Source organism: Bombina bombina, chromosome 4 (genome assembly GCF_027579735.1).
Source record: "Bombina bombina isolate aBomBom1 chromosome 4, aBomBom1.pri, whole genome shotgun sequence".
Lineage (NCBI taxonomy): Eukaryota > Metazoa > Chordata > Amphibia > Anura > Bombinatoridae > Bombina > Bombina bombina.
In genome coordinates, this window is record NC_069502.1 from 422,954,344 (window position 1) to 422,972,914 (window position 18,571).

General features: G+C 36.7%; 1 protein-coding gene across 2 annotated transcripts in view; it reads right to left on the reverse strand.

Annotated features, from left to right (window-relative positions):
- Positions 1-5,560: 5,560 nt before the first annotated feature.
- The window catches only part of IL1RAP (interleukin 1 receptor accessory protein), a 524,293-nt gene continuing 511,282 nt past the window's right edge, over positions 5,561-18,571 (reverse strand). For both annotated transcript variants that reach the window (XM_053710238.1, XM_053710239.1), the window contains exon 11: positions 5,561-7,943. In XM_053710238.1, the coding sequence (XP_053566213.1) occupies positions 7,219-7,943 (725 nt within the window). In that variant the 3' untranslated portion in view covers positions 5,561-7,218. The remainder of the gene's footprint in view (positions 7,944-18,571) is intronic.

Genomic DNA, 18,571 nt, shown 5'->3' on the forward strand with positions numbered 1-18,571 from the left:
CCTAAGTGTTCAGGGGACTCCTTCAGGAAAGCTGGAAGTCTCAAGCTGCAAAAACTACTGCACGATTTAGGCCTGAAATTAGGCCCCTCCCAACCTGTACTCACAGTGAGAGGGCCATAAAAACTATCCCTAGGCAAAATCTAGCCATCCATGTGGAAAAAACTTTGCCCCAATAAAGTTTTATCACCAATATGTAGAAAAAAACTTTTAAACACTTCCAGCAAACGTTATCTTATTTTCAGTAATGTGAGAAAGTAATAAGAATATTACCTTTTACAGCAAGCATGATACTAGTCGTTATTAAATCACTGTAATCAGGCTTACCTTAAATAAATCCGGTATTAACAGCATTTTCTAGCATATTCATTTCTCTAGAAAAATTTAAACTGCACATACCTCATAGCAGGAGACCCTGCACGCCATTCCCCCAGCTGAAGTTACCTCATCTCTTCAGTTATGTGTGAGAACGGCAATGGATCTTAGTTACAACCTGCTAAGATCATCAAAAACCACAGGCAGACTCTTCTTCAACTTTCTGCCTGAGGCTAAAACAGTACAACTCCGGTACCATTTGAAAATAACAAACTTTTGATTGAAGATAAACTAAATAAAAACACCACATCTCTCTAGCTACTTCCTATCATGTTGAGAGCTGCAAGAGAATGACTGGTAGTGGCAGTTAGAGGAGGAGCTGTATAGACAGCTCTGCTGTGGGTGATCCTCTTGCAGCTTCCTGTTGGGAAGGAGAATATCCCACAAGTAATGGATGATCCGTGGACTGGATACACCTTACAAGAGAAAAAACATGATGTTTGTAAAGAATGTTGTTTTTATGTGATTGTGCTTGTTTATTGTATATTTTTTTTTATCTGTGAGTGATTTACCAACACCTGTCATATCTGACATACACGCCATTGCTAGGTAATATTTATTTTTATATTATATCGTTTCAGTCACAATATTTTATACTAATATTTTTATTTTTGGTAGTGACATCTGTATTTGTAATTTAATTATGAGCTTTTTTATATATATATTCACTTTCTTATTGCTACATATATAGCCATCTTTGTTTCAATATGATATATACAGAGATGTAAACTCTGCACTTGACACACTGGGGGGTAGTTATCAATGTGTCTACTTTTCCTGCCATCGCCGGCCCAATACGCCCGCCTAAGCTCGCCTCACATCGCCGTCGGGGACCTGAAAAATTCGCCTAAGTTATCAAAAAAGCTGTCAAAAAGCCACGCACCAAGTACGGGGCGATGAGCAGCGGACTGTGAGAGTTATCACTCATCCGATCTCGCTGCTCTTCGGCTTTTTTACAGCTTTCTTGCTAGCCTGTCACTAAGCACCCACACTAAACTACACTGTTCTTCCCCCTATACAGGCACCGCCGGAGCCCCCCGCAACAAAATAAAGTTACTAACCCCTAAACCGCTGCTGCTAGACCCCGCCGCAACTCTTATAAATGTATTAACCCCTAAACCACCGCTCCCGGACACCGCCGCAACCTACATTATACCTAGTAACCCCTATCCTGCCCCCCCTATACCGTCGCCCTCTATAATAAAGTTATTAACCCCTATCCTGCTGATCCCGCACCTCGCCGCAACGAAATAAATAGTTTAACCCCTAAACCACCGCTCCCTGAGCCCGCCGCAACCTATATTACATTTATTAACCCCTATCCTGCCCCCCCTACACCGTCGCCACCTATAATAAATTTATTAACCCCTATCATGCCCCCCACTACACCGCCGCCACTGTAATAAAATTATTAACCCCTAAACCTAAGTCTAACACTAACCCTAACACCCCTAATTTAAATATGAATTAAATAAATCTAAATAATATTTATATTATGAACTAAATTAATCCTATTTAAAACTATATACTTACCTTTAAAATAAACCCTAATATAGCTACAATATAAATAATAATTATATTGTAGCTATCTTAGGATTTATTTTTATTTTACAGGCAAATTTCAATTTATTTTAACTAGGTACAATAGCTATTAAATAGTTATTAACTATTTAATAGCTACCTAGCTAAAATAAAGAGAAATTAACCTGTAAAATAAAAACTAACCTAAGTTACAATTACACCTAACACTACACTATACTTTAATAAATTATTCCTATTTAAAACTAAATACTTACCTGTAAAATAAACCCTAAGATAGCTACAATATAATTAATAATTACATTGTAGCTATTTTAGGATTTATATTTATTTTACAGGTAACTTTGTATTTATTTTAGCTAGTTAGAATAGTTATTAAATAGTCATTAACTATTTAATAACTACCTAGCTAAAAGAAATACAAAATTACCTGTAAAATAAATCCTAACCTAAGTTACAATTAAACCTAACACTACACTATCATTACATTAATAAAATAAATTACCTACAAATAACTACAATTAAATATCATTTCATAAACTTACTAAAGTACAAAAAATAAAAAAGCTAAGTTACAAAAAATAAAAAAAATAAGTTACAAACATTTAAAAACTATTACAACAATTTTAAGCTACTTACACCTAATCTAAGCCCCCTAATAAAATAACAAAGCCCCCCAAAATAAAAAAATGCCCTACCCTAATCTAAATTAAAAAAGTTCAAAGCTCTTTTACCTTACCAGCCCTTAAAAGGGCCTTTCGTGGGGCATGCCCCCAAAAATTCAGCTCTTTTGCCTGTAAAAGAAAAATACAACCTCCCCCAACATTAAAACCCACCACCCACATACCCCTAATCTAACCCAAACCCCCCTTAAAAAAACCTAACACTACCCCCCTGAAGATCATCCTACCTTTAGTCGTCTTCACTTAGCCGAGCCACCGATGGAACTGAAGAGGAGATCCGGAGCGGCAGAAGTCATCATCCAAGGGGCGCTGAAGAAATCTTCCATCTGATGAAGTGATCCTCCAAGCGGCGCTGAAGAAGTCTTCCATCCGATGAAGTGATCCTCCAAGCGGCGCTGAAGAAGTCTTCGATCCGGGCGATGTCATCTTCCAAGCGGGGTCTTCAATCTTCTTCTTCAGGATCCATCTTCATTCCGCCGACGCGGAACATCCTTCTTTCCCGACGGACTACCGACGAATGAAGGCTCCTTTAAGGGACGTCATCCAAGATGGCGTTATCCCACACTTGGAGGAGGAACGTTGCAGTTTATACCTGTATTGAGACATCTGAATGGCTCGTAAGTGTTCAAGAAGCATGACTTGCACGACTGAGTCCTCTTTACATTGTGAGTACCCTGCACATATCTTTTAGAGACTTGGTTGTCTGTTTTTATCTGCACTATTGCGGAACCCCCTGTTCTTCTTTTTGAATACAGCTTGGAATACTCAGGTTTTTTACTGAGCTGGGGAAGAAAGCATCTATACCTGTGTTGAGCTATCTGAACGGCTTGTGAGTGTTCAGGAGGCGTGACTCGCTCTATCTAGTGCTTACCACATTGTAAGTACCCTGTTAACATGATTTGGAGACCTTATTGTCCTTTTTGATCTGCACCATTGCGGCACCTCCTTTGTTCTTCTTTTGATACAGTTATTGTTACTCAGTTGCTATACCGAACATGGGAAGGAGCTAGCAGCCGGAATCATCCCCAAATAACAAAGGACGTTATTATTATTTCTTCTTGTGTTAGTTTGTCACACCGCTACTCCATTATAGGAGGATTGAAATGGATTTTTACATATGGTGACATTTTTTTTTATGTATTCAATTTATATTTAATTGATTTTTTATATATTTGTATATTTATATATGTACAGTGCTTACACATCATTCGGTTCAGAAGGATTGTTTATCTGATCAATTCAATTTTATTATTGTGTTGTTGCACATTATATATTAACACTAGCTGGTGAAAACCAGTTATTTTAACTTCAAGCATTATTCACGTTAGTTTGTGCACATTACACATCATTTGCACATTTTCATATTAGTGAGGCGCACTCAGTTTTTATATATATATATATATATATAAATATAAAATACACAGTATATATATATATATATTTTATTATTATGTTTTTTTTGTTAATGAGGGCTGGGGGGCTTGGCACTCGCCATGTAGAGTTTGAAGGGGAATCGGGTAGTTGTTTTTTTAGGAAGGATGGGGTTCATTTGAATGAGATTGGGCAACAGTTGTTTATATTTAACATCAAGGAAAGGGTTAAAAAGGCCTAAGCCCGGTTGGGTGGTGCTCGGCCTAAGGCCTTGGGGTGGCGGGTGTTTGCCTATTTTAGGTCAATAAGTGGTTAGTGGTACCTCCTGCTGGATTGCAGGGGAGAGATTCAGAACTGTGGGCCGTGTTGGCTGAGCTTGGCAACATGTGTATTATGTAGGCAAGCACTATTTGTTAGAGTTTAAGTTATTTATGATATTTATTATGCATTAATAAAATTGGGCTACGGCCTTTTCACCACAATAATGGTTGTCAGTCTTTTTATTTAACTGAGCAAGAGGACACTAGGTGGGTCAAGGCACCCTGCATGAGAGCATGGAAAGAGGGGTGGGTGACCCCCGTCCAATGTGGACCCGCGAAAGTGTAGGGTCAAGTAAAGGTGAGAGGGGTGGAGTGAGAGAAGTGTTAAGGACATAAGCAGGAAGTGGGGCAGCAGTTTTTAGAAGACAGGAGGAAGCTCCCACCCGATATTTTAAGTTGTGAGTAGTTGGTTGGATGTCACAGTTAGCTGGTTGCGGGTGTTTGCCTTTTTTAGGTCAATAAGTGGTTAGTGGTACCTCTTGCTGTGTTGCAGGGGAGAGATTCAGAACTGTGGGGCGTGTTGGCTGAGCTTGGCAACGCGCGTGTTATGTGAGCAAGCACTTTTTTCAGAGTTTAAGTTGTTATTTATGATATTTATTATGTATTAATAAAATTGGGCTGTGGCCTTTTCACCCCATTAATGGTTGTCAGTCTTTTTATTTAACTGAGTGAGTCGATACTAGGGGGGGGTTAATATATTTTGTAACAACACATAGATGTGATATGTAGGTCTAAAACATCCTTTTGATACTTAAAGGGACAATATCACTGGGATAAGCATTCAAAAATACATATTCAAATTTGAACATAGAACAGTTTTAATCGCTTTCTTTTTTCACAGTTTACTTTTTATGAACCTTTGGTGTTTTGTAAATCTGACAAGGATTTTCTAACTCAACAAAAAGGACAATGAAATGTGATTAAAACAAATTTATGTAAGATTTTAAGTTTATTTCTTTTAATTGTATTGCGAAATACATATTTTATTATAAAATCCATGTGATAAAAAGGACGATAAATAATTTATTCTGTTCTAAAAAAAAAAAAAAAAGCACCATAAATAATTAATATTTCAAGCTTGGCAAATTATGAAGTGGCTTCACCGGCTTATAAGTCATTTTATCATCATGAGCTTTGCAGGCTGAAATACATGTTTACAAATGCTTTTTCAAAATAGACAGACAATATTCTATTTTTTTTTTTTTAAATATGACTACTTAAGAAAAATAATTGTATTTTTTAACCTTAAGAAAAAACAAAACAGATGTCGCTTCGTAGACTTTAGATCTTTAATCATATTCCAATTTGTTAAAAAAATGCCATACATTTTTTTTCTGATTCCAACACCTTTTGTCTAATGTTTTTCAAGCAACTTTGGCTCATATAAGTTGTAAGATATTTTTGATGGAGACCCCTAACCTGCGATAGTCCAGTCCATTTTCTTAAAATATATTTTACCTCTTGAAACCCCATTAAAGCCATTCTATTATTATAGCCAATCTCACATATTGTAACAGTTACTTCCTAGCTTTATTAAAATAGTTTATGATTACAATTACAGTGTCGGATCATTTAAGGACACAACACAAGAAAAATGTTAATTGCACATGTCCTAAATCAAGTTAGTTAAAGCCTGCCCGCATACACAGTTATCAAAATAATGTAACCAATGTTTGCTGATTATCTCTTTTCCAAAAGGCTGCTTTTGTTTTGCTTCAATCTTCATCTGCAAATAGCCTATGGAAACCCTATATTACTATATTATTAATGAATTCTAACAGATTTGATTTGTAATATTTGTAATAAAGTTGTTGAGAGAACTATGGTTTTTGCATGGCAAATTCAAAAGATTGGGAATTTACCCTGAAGGCTTACCACTTGAAAAGTATATGGAGTCATTTTCCCTTCCTAACATCTACAGTATATACGCAAGGATTCTGTTTAACCCCTATATTACTGTCCTGCACTGTTTACCATTCTGCAGAACACAGTTGTATTTGGCTTGTTTTTCATACTTGGCTATGTAATGTTATTCTAACCAGAAAGCACTAAGTAACTGGACCACACGGAACAAATGAACAAGAGCTGACACCAAGGCCAAAAACACAAATACACATTTGTGCTTTACCTTTTATGATCTGCAGTAACAGCTAGTAGATATTTTAATATTTCCAGCAAATCTAAAGAGTTTACAAAACAAAAGCCAGATCTGCTTTCCTTGCTTTGTTTGACAGGAAATCTTGTATTTACACAAATCTAAGTAATCACAAAACTGTACATCTCAGGACATCAGTCAACCTAGGTGGCAATTACCTTTACTCATTTTGTTGACAGGTTGTGTTATATGTATGCTGATAACAAACCATTAGCCCAGATTTATTTTCTTTACAAATGCCTATTTGAAGCTGACAAGTGTGAAGAGATTTATCATTTTATTTTATCTCACAATGAAATGTGTTCTCATAGAGGAAAACAGGAAGATCTTGGATGGCTAGATGGTGGGGGGGAAAAAGAATCATAATGCAATAATGTCCATAAAAAATAAAAGTTTGTCGTGCACACTGAGAGGCATTGTTTGGTTTGAAAACTGTAAATTATATTCCACATAACTATAGCCAAGATAGCTTAACATAAAGTGCAAACAAGTCAACAACAACAACACAAGAAAGAGTTGCACATTTTGTATTGTCTATGTTAACTAATGAAACCAAAAATGCAGACATTTTCCAAAGCTCTTGAAGACTTTGTTACCACAAATACCTCATTTCATTTGTGGTCAGATCCAAAAACCATTAACATAGGATGCCTGTTTAGAATATCCAGTTCAGGGATTTAGCATTTTTGTAAATATTTCTGGATCTACCCAAATCCAGTTCTATAACTGTCTTTGTTCAGCAAAAGTGTAGAAGAAAATATTCATTCTATGATGTTTGCTAAAGAACATAGAAATCACTGTTATTGTTGGATAAATCGGAATATTGCTGAAGAGTATAAGCTGTAACAGGTGGTGGTGCCGGAGTCTGCTGAGTAGTACCATTTTGAACCCAATGAGTTTTATTTCCATGGGTGACAGGTTTGCACAAATGTGTCTCCCATTTGGGCTTTGCAACAGCCCTGCACTTACTTCGGAGTCTATGTTCACTGTCACAATAGGTTACACAGCACTGGCACGCTTTGGCACCCTTAGGCCCATTTTTAGCTTTTACTGTGCCACCTGTTACCTTTATATTTTTTACATCAGTCTTTGCATATTGTGTTGTTACTGTTCCTTTTAAATGTCTTTTCTTCTTATGAATCTGATCAAGACTAATATCTGATTGAGAAGAACAGCTCTCGTTCCAGCTTGAACGAGTAGTCAGGCTGCGCAACGGCAATGCTAGTCGTAAAGATTTCCAAAACCTTGAGCTGTTCTTTCGGGAATTTTCTCCTTCCCAGCGGATAAAGGAAATTGTCTCCTTAAGCTTAGAAATTGTAGTATTTGGTCCCTGGAGTGGTTTGTATTCCACAATTACAAGGCTGGTGCATACAGCATTTTGGCATACAATACCTAGCTTAAATTCCAGCATGCTTATACTTTTATCTGTGAGATAATCTGGACTCAAAACAACAATCATTCTTCGACTCCTCTGAATGAAATCAAATACAGCTTCCATTGTATCTAGAGAGTTAAACGGGAAGAATGAATGGGAAGAATGAAATGGAGGTAGAGAAAAAGAAAAATTTTATATTATTAAATGTTAGCAAGCTTAAACAAAAACTTGAATTTCACAGGAAAGCCAAATAAGAAGTAGGTGGATACGTCATAAACATTACAAAGAATACAGAAAACTGCAAAGGCAACAGGGATAATTAAAGACATCAATTAGTAAGAAGTGCAGGAACAAACCAGCAATAACCTGTGAGACATAGTAAAGAGCATTCATACACTGTACATTTTACATTTAGTAACAGCAACTGATATGAACAAAACACTTTCATGACTAAAAAAAAATGGGGCACACAGGAAAAATAACTCTCTTTCTTATAAAACCTTACAATAAATAATAATCAGTGATAAGGTGGTCAAATGTTGAACCGGTCCTTTTGTATACAGTATCAATCTATCTATCTATCTATCTATCTATCTATCTATCTATCTATCTATCTATCTATCTATAAGAATATACACTACAAAAGGACAAGACCTGGTGTAGATCCGTGGAGTCCCACAGCAAAGAAAGCCAGCACACGAGATTTGAAAAATCACCCTCTTTTAATGCCAAAGTAGCATGCATATATATATATATATATACGAATGAGGAAAAAGGAATGCTGAGACTTGAGGTAGATGAAATGAAGTTTTATTCAGGAGCAGGCTTATCATCAGACACTTGGTAAGCTCCTATCTTACGCGTTTCGCGCATGGGCACATGCGCTTCATCAGAGAACAGCACACGAGATTTGAAAAATCACCCTCTTTTAATGCCAAAGTAGCATGCATATATATATATATATATATATATACACACACACACACACACAGTATCCCACAAAAGTGAGTACACCCCTCACATTTTTGTAAATATTTTATTATATCTTTTCATGTGACAACACTGAAGAAATTACACTTTGCTGCAATGTAAAGTAGTGAGTGAACAGCCTGTATAACAGTGTAAATTTGCTGTCCCCTCAAAATAACTCAACACACAGCCATTAATGTATAAACCGTTGGCAACAAAAGTGAGTACAAATTGGGCCCAAAGTGTCAATATTTTGTGTGGCCACCATTATTTTCCAGCACTGCCTTAACCCTCTTGGGCAATGAGTTCATTAGAGCTTCACAGGTTGTCACTGGAGTCCTCTTCCACCCCTCCATGATGACATCACAGAGCTGGTGGATGTTAGAGACCTTTGGCTCCCCCACCTTCTGTTTGAGGATGCCCTACAGATGCTCAATAGGGTTTAGGTCTGGAGACATGCTTGACCAGTCCATCACCTTTACCCTCAGCTTCTTTAGCAAGGCAGTGGTCGTCTTGGAGGTGTGTATGGGTTCGTTATCATATTGGAATACTGACATGCAGCCCAGTCTCCAAAAGGATGGGATCATGCTCTGCTTCAGTATATCACAGTACATGTTGGCATTCATGGTTCACTCAATGAACTGTAGCTCTCCAGTGCCGGCAGCTGTGCATGCCCAGACCATGAAACTCCCACCACCATGCTCGACTATAGGCAAGACACACTTGTCTTTGCACTCCTCACCTGGTTGCCACCACACATGCTTGACACCATCTGAACCAAATAAGTTTATCTTGGTCTCATCAGGCCACAGGACATGGTTCCAGTAATGTCCTTAGTATGCTTATCTTCAGCAAACTGTTTGCAGGCTTTATTGTGCATCAACTTTAGAAGATGCTTCCTTCTGGGCCGACAGACATGCAGACCAATTTATTGCAGTGTGCGGCATATGGTCTGAGCACTGACAGGCTGACCCCCCACCCTTTCAACCTCTGCAGCAATGCTGGCAGCACTCAAATGTCTATTTCCCAAAGACAACCTCTGGATATGAAGCTGAGCATGTGCACTCAACTTCTTTGGTCGACCATGGCGAGGCCTATTCTGAGTGGAACCTGTCCTGTGAAACCGATGTATGGTCTTGCCCATTGTGCTGCAGCTCAGTTTCAGGGTCTTGGCAATCTTCTTATAGCCTAGGCCATCTTTATGTAGAGCAACAATTCTTTTTTTTTAGACCCTCAGAGAGTTCTTTGCCATGAGGTGCCATGTTGAACTTCCAGTGACCCGAATGAGAAAGTGGGAGAGCAATAACACCAAATTTAACACACCTGCTCCCCAATTACACCTGAGACCTTGTAACACTAACAAGTCACACGACACCGGGGAGGGACAATGGCTAATTGGGTCCAATTTGGACATCTCCACTTAGGGAGGGGTGTGCTCACTTTTGTTGCCAACGGTTTATACATTAATGGCTGTGTGTTGAGTTATTTTGAGGGGACAGTAAATGTACACTGTTATACAGGCTGTACACTCACTACTTTACATTTTAGCAAAGTGTCATTTCTTCAGTGTTGTCACATGAAAAGATATGATAAAATATTGGGATGCTGTGTATATATATATATATATATATATACACACACATATGATGTGATTTAGGTCTAAGGCAGAGTCGGGTTAGTGCAAATGAAAAAATGCAAACTCCAATGAGTGATATTGAAATATTAAATATAAAAAAATTATAATTATTAAAAATGATTTTATATACTGTAAAAAATATTGATATATTATATGGATTATTTAGAATTTTTACAGTATGTATAATAATTTTTAATAATAATAATTATTATTTTTTTAATATTTAATATTTCAATAACGCACATTGCAGTTAGCCATTCATGTGCGCTAACCTGACACAGCATTAGACCAAAATCACGAACCTTGATGCATGTTATGCATGTTTTACATTCCTATTTTCACAGAGAATTTTTTTATTATTAAATATGTATTTCTATATATATATATGATAATGTAAAAGTAAAATAGATATCTATATACCTATATATCTATAGGAATAAACTTCCAAGAGGATCCCACACTCACTGCTTTAACTCAGCCTCCGGGGTGCACTTAAAACAGTAACATGCCAAATAAATAAGAAAGGCACTCTCCGTATAATAGTAATTCAATTTTACTTAGATGAACGTTTTCGGGGTTGCCCCCGTCCTCAGACCTAGGTCTGAGGACGGGGGCAACCCCGAAAACGTTCATCTAAGTAAAATTGAATTACTATTATACGGAGAGTGCCTTTCTTATTTATTTGGTATCTATAGGAATAGATATAAATGTGTATATGTATATATGTATATATATATATATATATATTTACAATAAAAATTACATTATCTTGTATGTGAAGAACATGAAAATATGAACTATTAAAAACTCCTGTTGCGTTAGCGCACGAGCAATAGGTCTTAGGTTTTTTTCTTCTGCGCTCTCCATTAACTTTTATGGGGAGACTACGTTAACACGGTCACAATATTTGGTGAGCCCCTGTCGGGTTGTGCTCACAAGCAAACATTTTACTTTCAATCTTACAGGAAATGCATGCATGTATTCAGATATAGATATAAAATAAAATGAAAATCAAACCTTCTGCCACATGTAGCATTGATTCAATCATTTTAATCAAAATGGTTTTCATAAGAAATTAGATCCACACTAGTTTGGGGGGTTCTTTTATTTGGAATGTTAATCAAACAACAATATCATTTCTGGTAAACGATCACAGCCATAATGTAACCATGGGCGTCAACTAAGAAAACCTTTCACAGCCTTGAATCTCAAAGTTTTAACATAGCACTAACCCCAATCGCTAACTACAGATCTAACACCAGTCCCTAACAATAGCCCCAATTCGCAACCACAAAGGGAAACTAAGCACTAGCTCACACCACCAGTGCCCTTCAGTAAGCCTTGTATCCATTACTTTAAAGTACAGCCTGAGTAGCCTATGGCTGGGTGGTACAGCAGCTTTCTGTACTGTGTTTCAATGCATAGCTGAAAAAAGTGCTGTGGGAGGCTGGCATCATGGGATAGCACTAAGCCCCCCGTGGGATGCAAGCATAGCCTTAGGAGCCAGTTCAGCCTCCTAAGCTCTGCCTATACTTTTGTACAATATTTTTTATAGGACTGCATATAATCATTATATTTAGTGTCCCTTTAAATGATAAGCTGTCTAAGAGATTGTAGTGATGTTGAATCCGTATATAATCTGCTAAAGTGACCAACCTGCCCAGGCATAAAAAACAAGTACACTACTGCAATAGATAAAAGTTACCACAAAACCCTTCTATCAATTATAGCATTAAAATAAAATACTATCATGAAACTATACAGCACAGCAAGACAATCCATTAACTAAAATATAACACTATAAGCATTAGTCAAAATTTATTAAGTCGACGCGGTAATGCTTCTTCTCTAATTAAGTGCAAGCAACCAAGCACCAAATATAGACAGACAAAATAATCACATGCATAAGAATTGGGAAAACAGTGAAGCAAACAGCATCTCTCATTGCAATGTTATTTCAATAAGAATGAATATGAACTAACACTTCATGAATATTCCTAGAATATTGTAACGATGCATTCTGGAATCCTTCTGCAAGTATGCAGCTCTTTTTTTGTGGACCTCCTCTCTAGTGTACGGAACAAACGGAACAAAAAAAATATTTGCATGTTAAATCCCTTCAAAAATGATATCATAAGGTGTTGCACAGATGCTTGTAAACTTCACTCAGGCTAATAGATCTATAAAAATATGGATTGAGGATATCCTTAGGGTGAACATAAGGAAGTTAATTGAGTTTAAAGGTATAGAAGTCTGTTATGGAATATATAATTTTACAGTGTAGCACTAATAAAGTGCAAGTTGGGGACATCATTAATCTTATTCATTGCCTGTCCGGATCTAATTGTTTCTCTTTCACTGAATATTGATGTGAATATGCATATTCAATACTACCAGCCTAATGGGACTGGTTTGCTCTGAGTTTTACATATTTAATTCTGCTTCATTGTATTCTAATCTCTAATCTTGATTTAAATTCTGCGTGGCAGATGCCTTTGCATATAAGATAGAGTATTCTCCTGACATTCCCCTTAACCAGAAATTGAAATTGATTTTTTTATTATTAGACTTGCATTAAAACTTCATATATTTGCTGATAGGTAATAAAGCAAATACTTGCATGGGAGTTGCAATATAATCTATTTTTTATGCCTAATACCTCTACAATAGCAAGAGTTGTACAAGTGAAGTCTGCTAGGTATCAAGCAAAACTATTTTTTATTTTCATGAATACCAATGCAAAAATATAATTATCTTATGCACTATACAAGCGCTCTCGCTGGCAGTCAAGGGCTTAATATAAAATACATAACTAGGTAATAAGTCCTGACGGCTATGCAACACACAACAGCTCTGTTTGGCTGTCAAGGAGTTTACATAAAACAGAGCAGGAATCTAAGTGACTGTGTAATGAGACATGATTTTCTAAAATTTAAAGGGATATGAAATATAAAAAATGTTTCTTTCATGATACAGATAGAGCATGCAATGTTAAACTTTTTTCTAATTTACTTTGATCAATTTTCTTCATTCTCTTGGTATCTTTTGTTGAAAATCAGGGACTTAAGCTCAGGTGCTGTCCATGGTGCCGATTTCTGAAAGTGCGAACGGACATAATCCGCTGTAGCGATCATATCCGCCACACATCAATAAATGCCGACAGCATATGCTGTTGGCATTTATCATTGCACAAGCAGTCCTTGTGAAATGCTTGTGCAATGCTGCCCCCTGCAGATTTGTGGCCAATCGGCCGCTAGCAGGGGGTGTCAATCAACCCCATCGTATGCGATCGGGCAGAATCCTGCCGTCTCAGAGCAGGCGGACGAGTTAAGGAGCAGCTGTCTTAAGACCGCCACTTCTTAACTCCTGTTTCCGGCGGAAACAGGTATATACGCCCCATTCGGGCTGTGATAAATCGGCCCCCATGTCAGGCACTATATGACAGCAGTTTTGCCAGAATGTTATCCATTAGCAGGAGCACAAAATGGCAGCACTATTTCTTGTCATGAAGTGCTCCAGGCATATACCTAGGTATCTCTTCAACAAAAAATAACATGGGAACGAAGCAAATTTGATAATAGATGTGTGCAACATCTGTGCAAGGGCAGCACATAGAACACTACTTAAAGAGACATTAAACTGAAATAATCTTTTAACATTCAAATGCAAAATCAGCAATCACACAGAAAATGATTTTCATGTTGGTATTTAGCACAAATGCTATCGAAAATAATACTTTTTCCATTTTGTATGGTTGAATTTTGTCATTCTGGGCACTTACGTAAGCTTAGTTTGGATCTGGGCAACTCAAACACTGCCCCCCCCCCCACCACTATTAAAGTTTCAATGCAATGAGTGCAAAAACAGAATAATGGTGACAGCAATGTGGTGTGAAAGTGCTAAGCATCAAAATAGTTAAAATAAATATTTTTCATATTTCAATACCTTAACTTAAACTGCCCTTGTTTCTGCAGCATCTAGTTGGCCCACACTGATTGCTTTTTTTTTAATTAGACTGTGAGCGGTACGCGGGTCGTCTTTCCTGAGCCATTATCTTCCAATATAGCACACTCTGGATAGCTTGTTACCTCAGGGATGAAAGATCAGAGCTCCGGAGACATGCACAGCATCTCTCTCCCCTGGGGCACTAAGCATTCGGGGGAAGGGGGGGGGGCATTGGCGATAATGGCTCAGGTGAGGCGTTCTCTGTAGAAACATGTAATATTTTTTGAAGCTAATTGAAAGTCTGAGTCATATTCTATCCTGTTTAATCAACTACATAATTTCTTAAATTAATAGCTTTGAAAAAACATTATTTATCCTTCACATAGACCATATTTCAAAATGAAACAAATATACAAATAAAAACAATGTGCTGGTGAAAGAATGAATACTGCATCCAATAGCTTCTGAGATTTAAAAATATTTATAACATTGTATTAAAGGCCATAAATTGTTACTATTCAATCACATGATCATTCAGAGCAAATTGTAAACTTGGTCTTTAATATAATTTCATATTAGGTGATAAAAAATACACATGTAAAATAACCAATGAAAACACAATGCAAAACTGAAATTTATTCACAAAATAGTATACTTAAATTGAAAAAAATTACAAGTAAAAAAAGAAATTACCAAAATATAATGAAGATATAAAATAAGGAAAAGCATGAAACTAAAATGAATGTGTGTGATTTTTGGTTGTACAAATGTTAACCATAATTATTGCATTTAAACCCATAACGTCTGCAGTTTAAAATCTAATATTGGAGAAACTTATAAAAGTTAAATAGATGGAGCATAAGACATATGAAATAAGTTCCTGAGTTTTCTATATAACCTCCTTGTGCTTATATTTAGCGCACTAAATACCAGTGAACAAGCAGTGGAATGGACGTTTAGCTTTCTCATTACTTTGTCATAAATCTTCATTACATTAACTCTGTACATTTGCACAATAGGTACATATGTATATGTATATATGTGTATATATATACTTGTGTGTATATATATATATATATATATGAGTCAATTTGAGTGTGACAAAACAAAGCCGCCAAAAGTTGCTTCCTAGCACCAGAATTGTTGTTATATACATAGGGTTGATATATACAATAACTGTATTAATAGTTATTAGGCACATTGCAGCTGTTAAAAAAATATTGATCTGTTTCTTTATACAGCCAATTAGTCTTATTCAGTTTCAGATTTGAAAACCTTCAACAGCAAATCACATTGATGGGACAAGCTTTTGCGTATAATGGTCTCTGGGGAAAAATACTCTCAGAGCAAAGGATTTGCCAGATAGTCTTATTTGATTTTGCTAAGCAGAGAACATCTAAGAAACAGGTCTGTATTGACCATAGTTAGGTCAGCACTCTTACTGTGACTGCCTACTCAGCTAATTACTTTATACTTTAATGATTTCAGTGTATAAATACAGTTCCCAAGCTGCCAAAAACACAAATAATGTTTTCAGCTGTCTCTCTGATGATATAATAAATTGGATTTGATCAAATTTGAAAGAAGCTAAAAGCTTTAAGACTGACAATCTTTGTGGTTCCTGTCAATCAATGAATATATGGAACCTTTGTCTTTATTTATATTTCAGATAGCTCTTTATCGCTAAAAGATCTTTTTAATTTCTTAATATATTTCCATCAGTCTAAACCTGTATCATGCAAAATTAAGTCATCTGTTATTATCTAGTCACAGTCTGTGTGCAAGAGTTTTTTTTAACATATTGCTGCTATAGCATGTTTAGCACAGGCAGTCAGGTGATCCAATAGCACTGGCAAACTATTGGTCAACAAAGCAGTATATTATTACCCTATTTTGTAAACAGTAACTAAATAACAAAACATTGATTATACAGGGAGTGCAGAATTATTAGGCAAGTTGTATTTTTGAGAATTAATTTTATTATTGAACAACAACCATGTTCTCAATGAACCCAAAAAACTCATTAATATCAAAGCTGAATAGTTTTGGAAGTAGTTTTTAGTTTGTTTTTAGTTATAGCTATTTTAGGGGGATAACTGTGTGTGCAGGTGACTATTACTGTGCATAATTATTAGGCAACTTAACAAAAAACAAATATATACCCATTTCAATTATTTATTTTTACCAGTGAAACCAATATAACATCTCAACATTCACAAATATACATTTCTGACATTCAAAAACAAAACAAAAACAAATCAGTGACCAATATAGCCACCTTTCTTTGCAAGGACACTCAAAAGCCTGCCATCCATGGATTCTGTCAGTGTTTTGATCTGTTCACCATCAACATTGCGTGCAGCAGCAACCACAGCCTCCCAGACACTGTTCAGAGAGGTGTACTGTTTTCCCTCCTTGTAAATCTCACATTTGATGATGGACCACAGGTTCTCAATGGGGTTCAGATCAGGTGAACAAGGAGGCCATGTCATTAGATTTTCTTCTTTTATACCCTTTCTTGCCAGCCACGCTGTGGAGTACTTGGACGCTTGTGATGGAGCATTGTCCTGCATGAAAATCATGTTTTTCTTGAAGGATGCAGACTTTTCCTGTACCACTGCTTGAAGGTGTCTTCCAGAAACTGGCAGTAGGACTGGGAGTTGAGCTTGACTCCATCCTCAACCCGAAAAGGCCCCACAAGCTCATCTTTGATGATACCAGCCCAAACCAGTACTCCACCTCCACCTTGCTGGCGTCTGAGTCGGACTGCAGCTCTCTGCCCTTTACCAATCCAGCCACGGGCCCATCCATCTGGCCCATCAAGACTCACTCTCATTTCATCAGTCCATAAAACCTTAGAAAAATCAGTCTTGAGATATTTCTTGGCCCAGTCTTGACGTTTCAGCTTGTGTGTCTTGTTCAGTGGTGGTCATCTTTCAGCCTTTCTTACCTTGGCCATGTCTCTGAGTATTGCACACCTTGTGCTTTTGGGCACTCCAGTGATGTTGCAGCTCTCAAATATGGCCAAACTGGTGGCAAGTGGCATCTTGGCAGCTGCACGCTTGACTTTTCTCAGTTCATGGGCAGTTATTTTGCGCCTTGGTTTTTCCACACGCTTCTTGCGACCCTGTTGACTATTTTGAATGAAACGCTTGATTGTTCGATGATCACGCTTCAGAAGCTTTGCAATTTTAAGAGTGCTGCATCCCTCTGCAAGATATCTCACTATTTTTGACTTTTCTGAGCCTGTCAAGTCCTTCTTTTGACCCATTTTGCCAAAGGAAAGGAAGTTGCCTAATAATTATGCACACCTGATATAGGGTGTTGATGTCATTAGACCACACCCCTTCTCATTACAGAGATGCACATCACCTAATATGTTTAATTGGTAGTAGGCTTTCGAGCCTATACAGCTTGGAGTAAGACAACATGCATAAAGAGGATGATGTGGTCAAAATACTAATTTGCCTAATAATTCTGCACTCCCTGTATACATCTTTACTGTGGCATCTATGTTTGTTTTATGTCTGTCAATAATGACAAGCAAATTATATTCTACTAATTAATTGAATAGTTAGTTTATATTTAAATAGTATTAAATAAGACAGCTAGCTACTTAATGGTATATTATGTTTTACTTTTCACCACTGTAAATATTAATTTAATACAGTTTTACTACAGGACTAATAATATAACACGGTATATTCTATATAGACTCCTACACTAATTTACTTTCTTTTACTTAACCAAAAAAAAAAAATCCTATAAATGTGCAAAGAAAAAAAAATCACAATAAAATATAACAAAATAAATAAATATGATAGAAAGGTACATTCAAATAAATATAGTAAATATATAGGGCCAGATTATGAGTGGCACGATAAGAGTTACGCACGTGTTATATCGGGTTTTAGCGCAGCTGTTTGCGTGAGTCGGAAGGAGAGCTCGTATTACAAGTTGAAAGTAATGCGAACCCATGAGCGCAATCGGGATTTACGCTAGAATGATTACGGCAACCTCAGAGCTCTGGTTAACTGATACAAAAACCAAAAAAGTGTCATCAAAAATACATCACAAAGTACAGATACACTCATAACCAGTGTTCCCTCTAAGGCCAGTTTTGTGAGTGGCCCCGGCAGTGAAACAGTTAATAAAGGAACCACACCCTGCAGTCTGCATTGTGTAGTGTTTGATAATTGCTCTAAT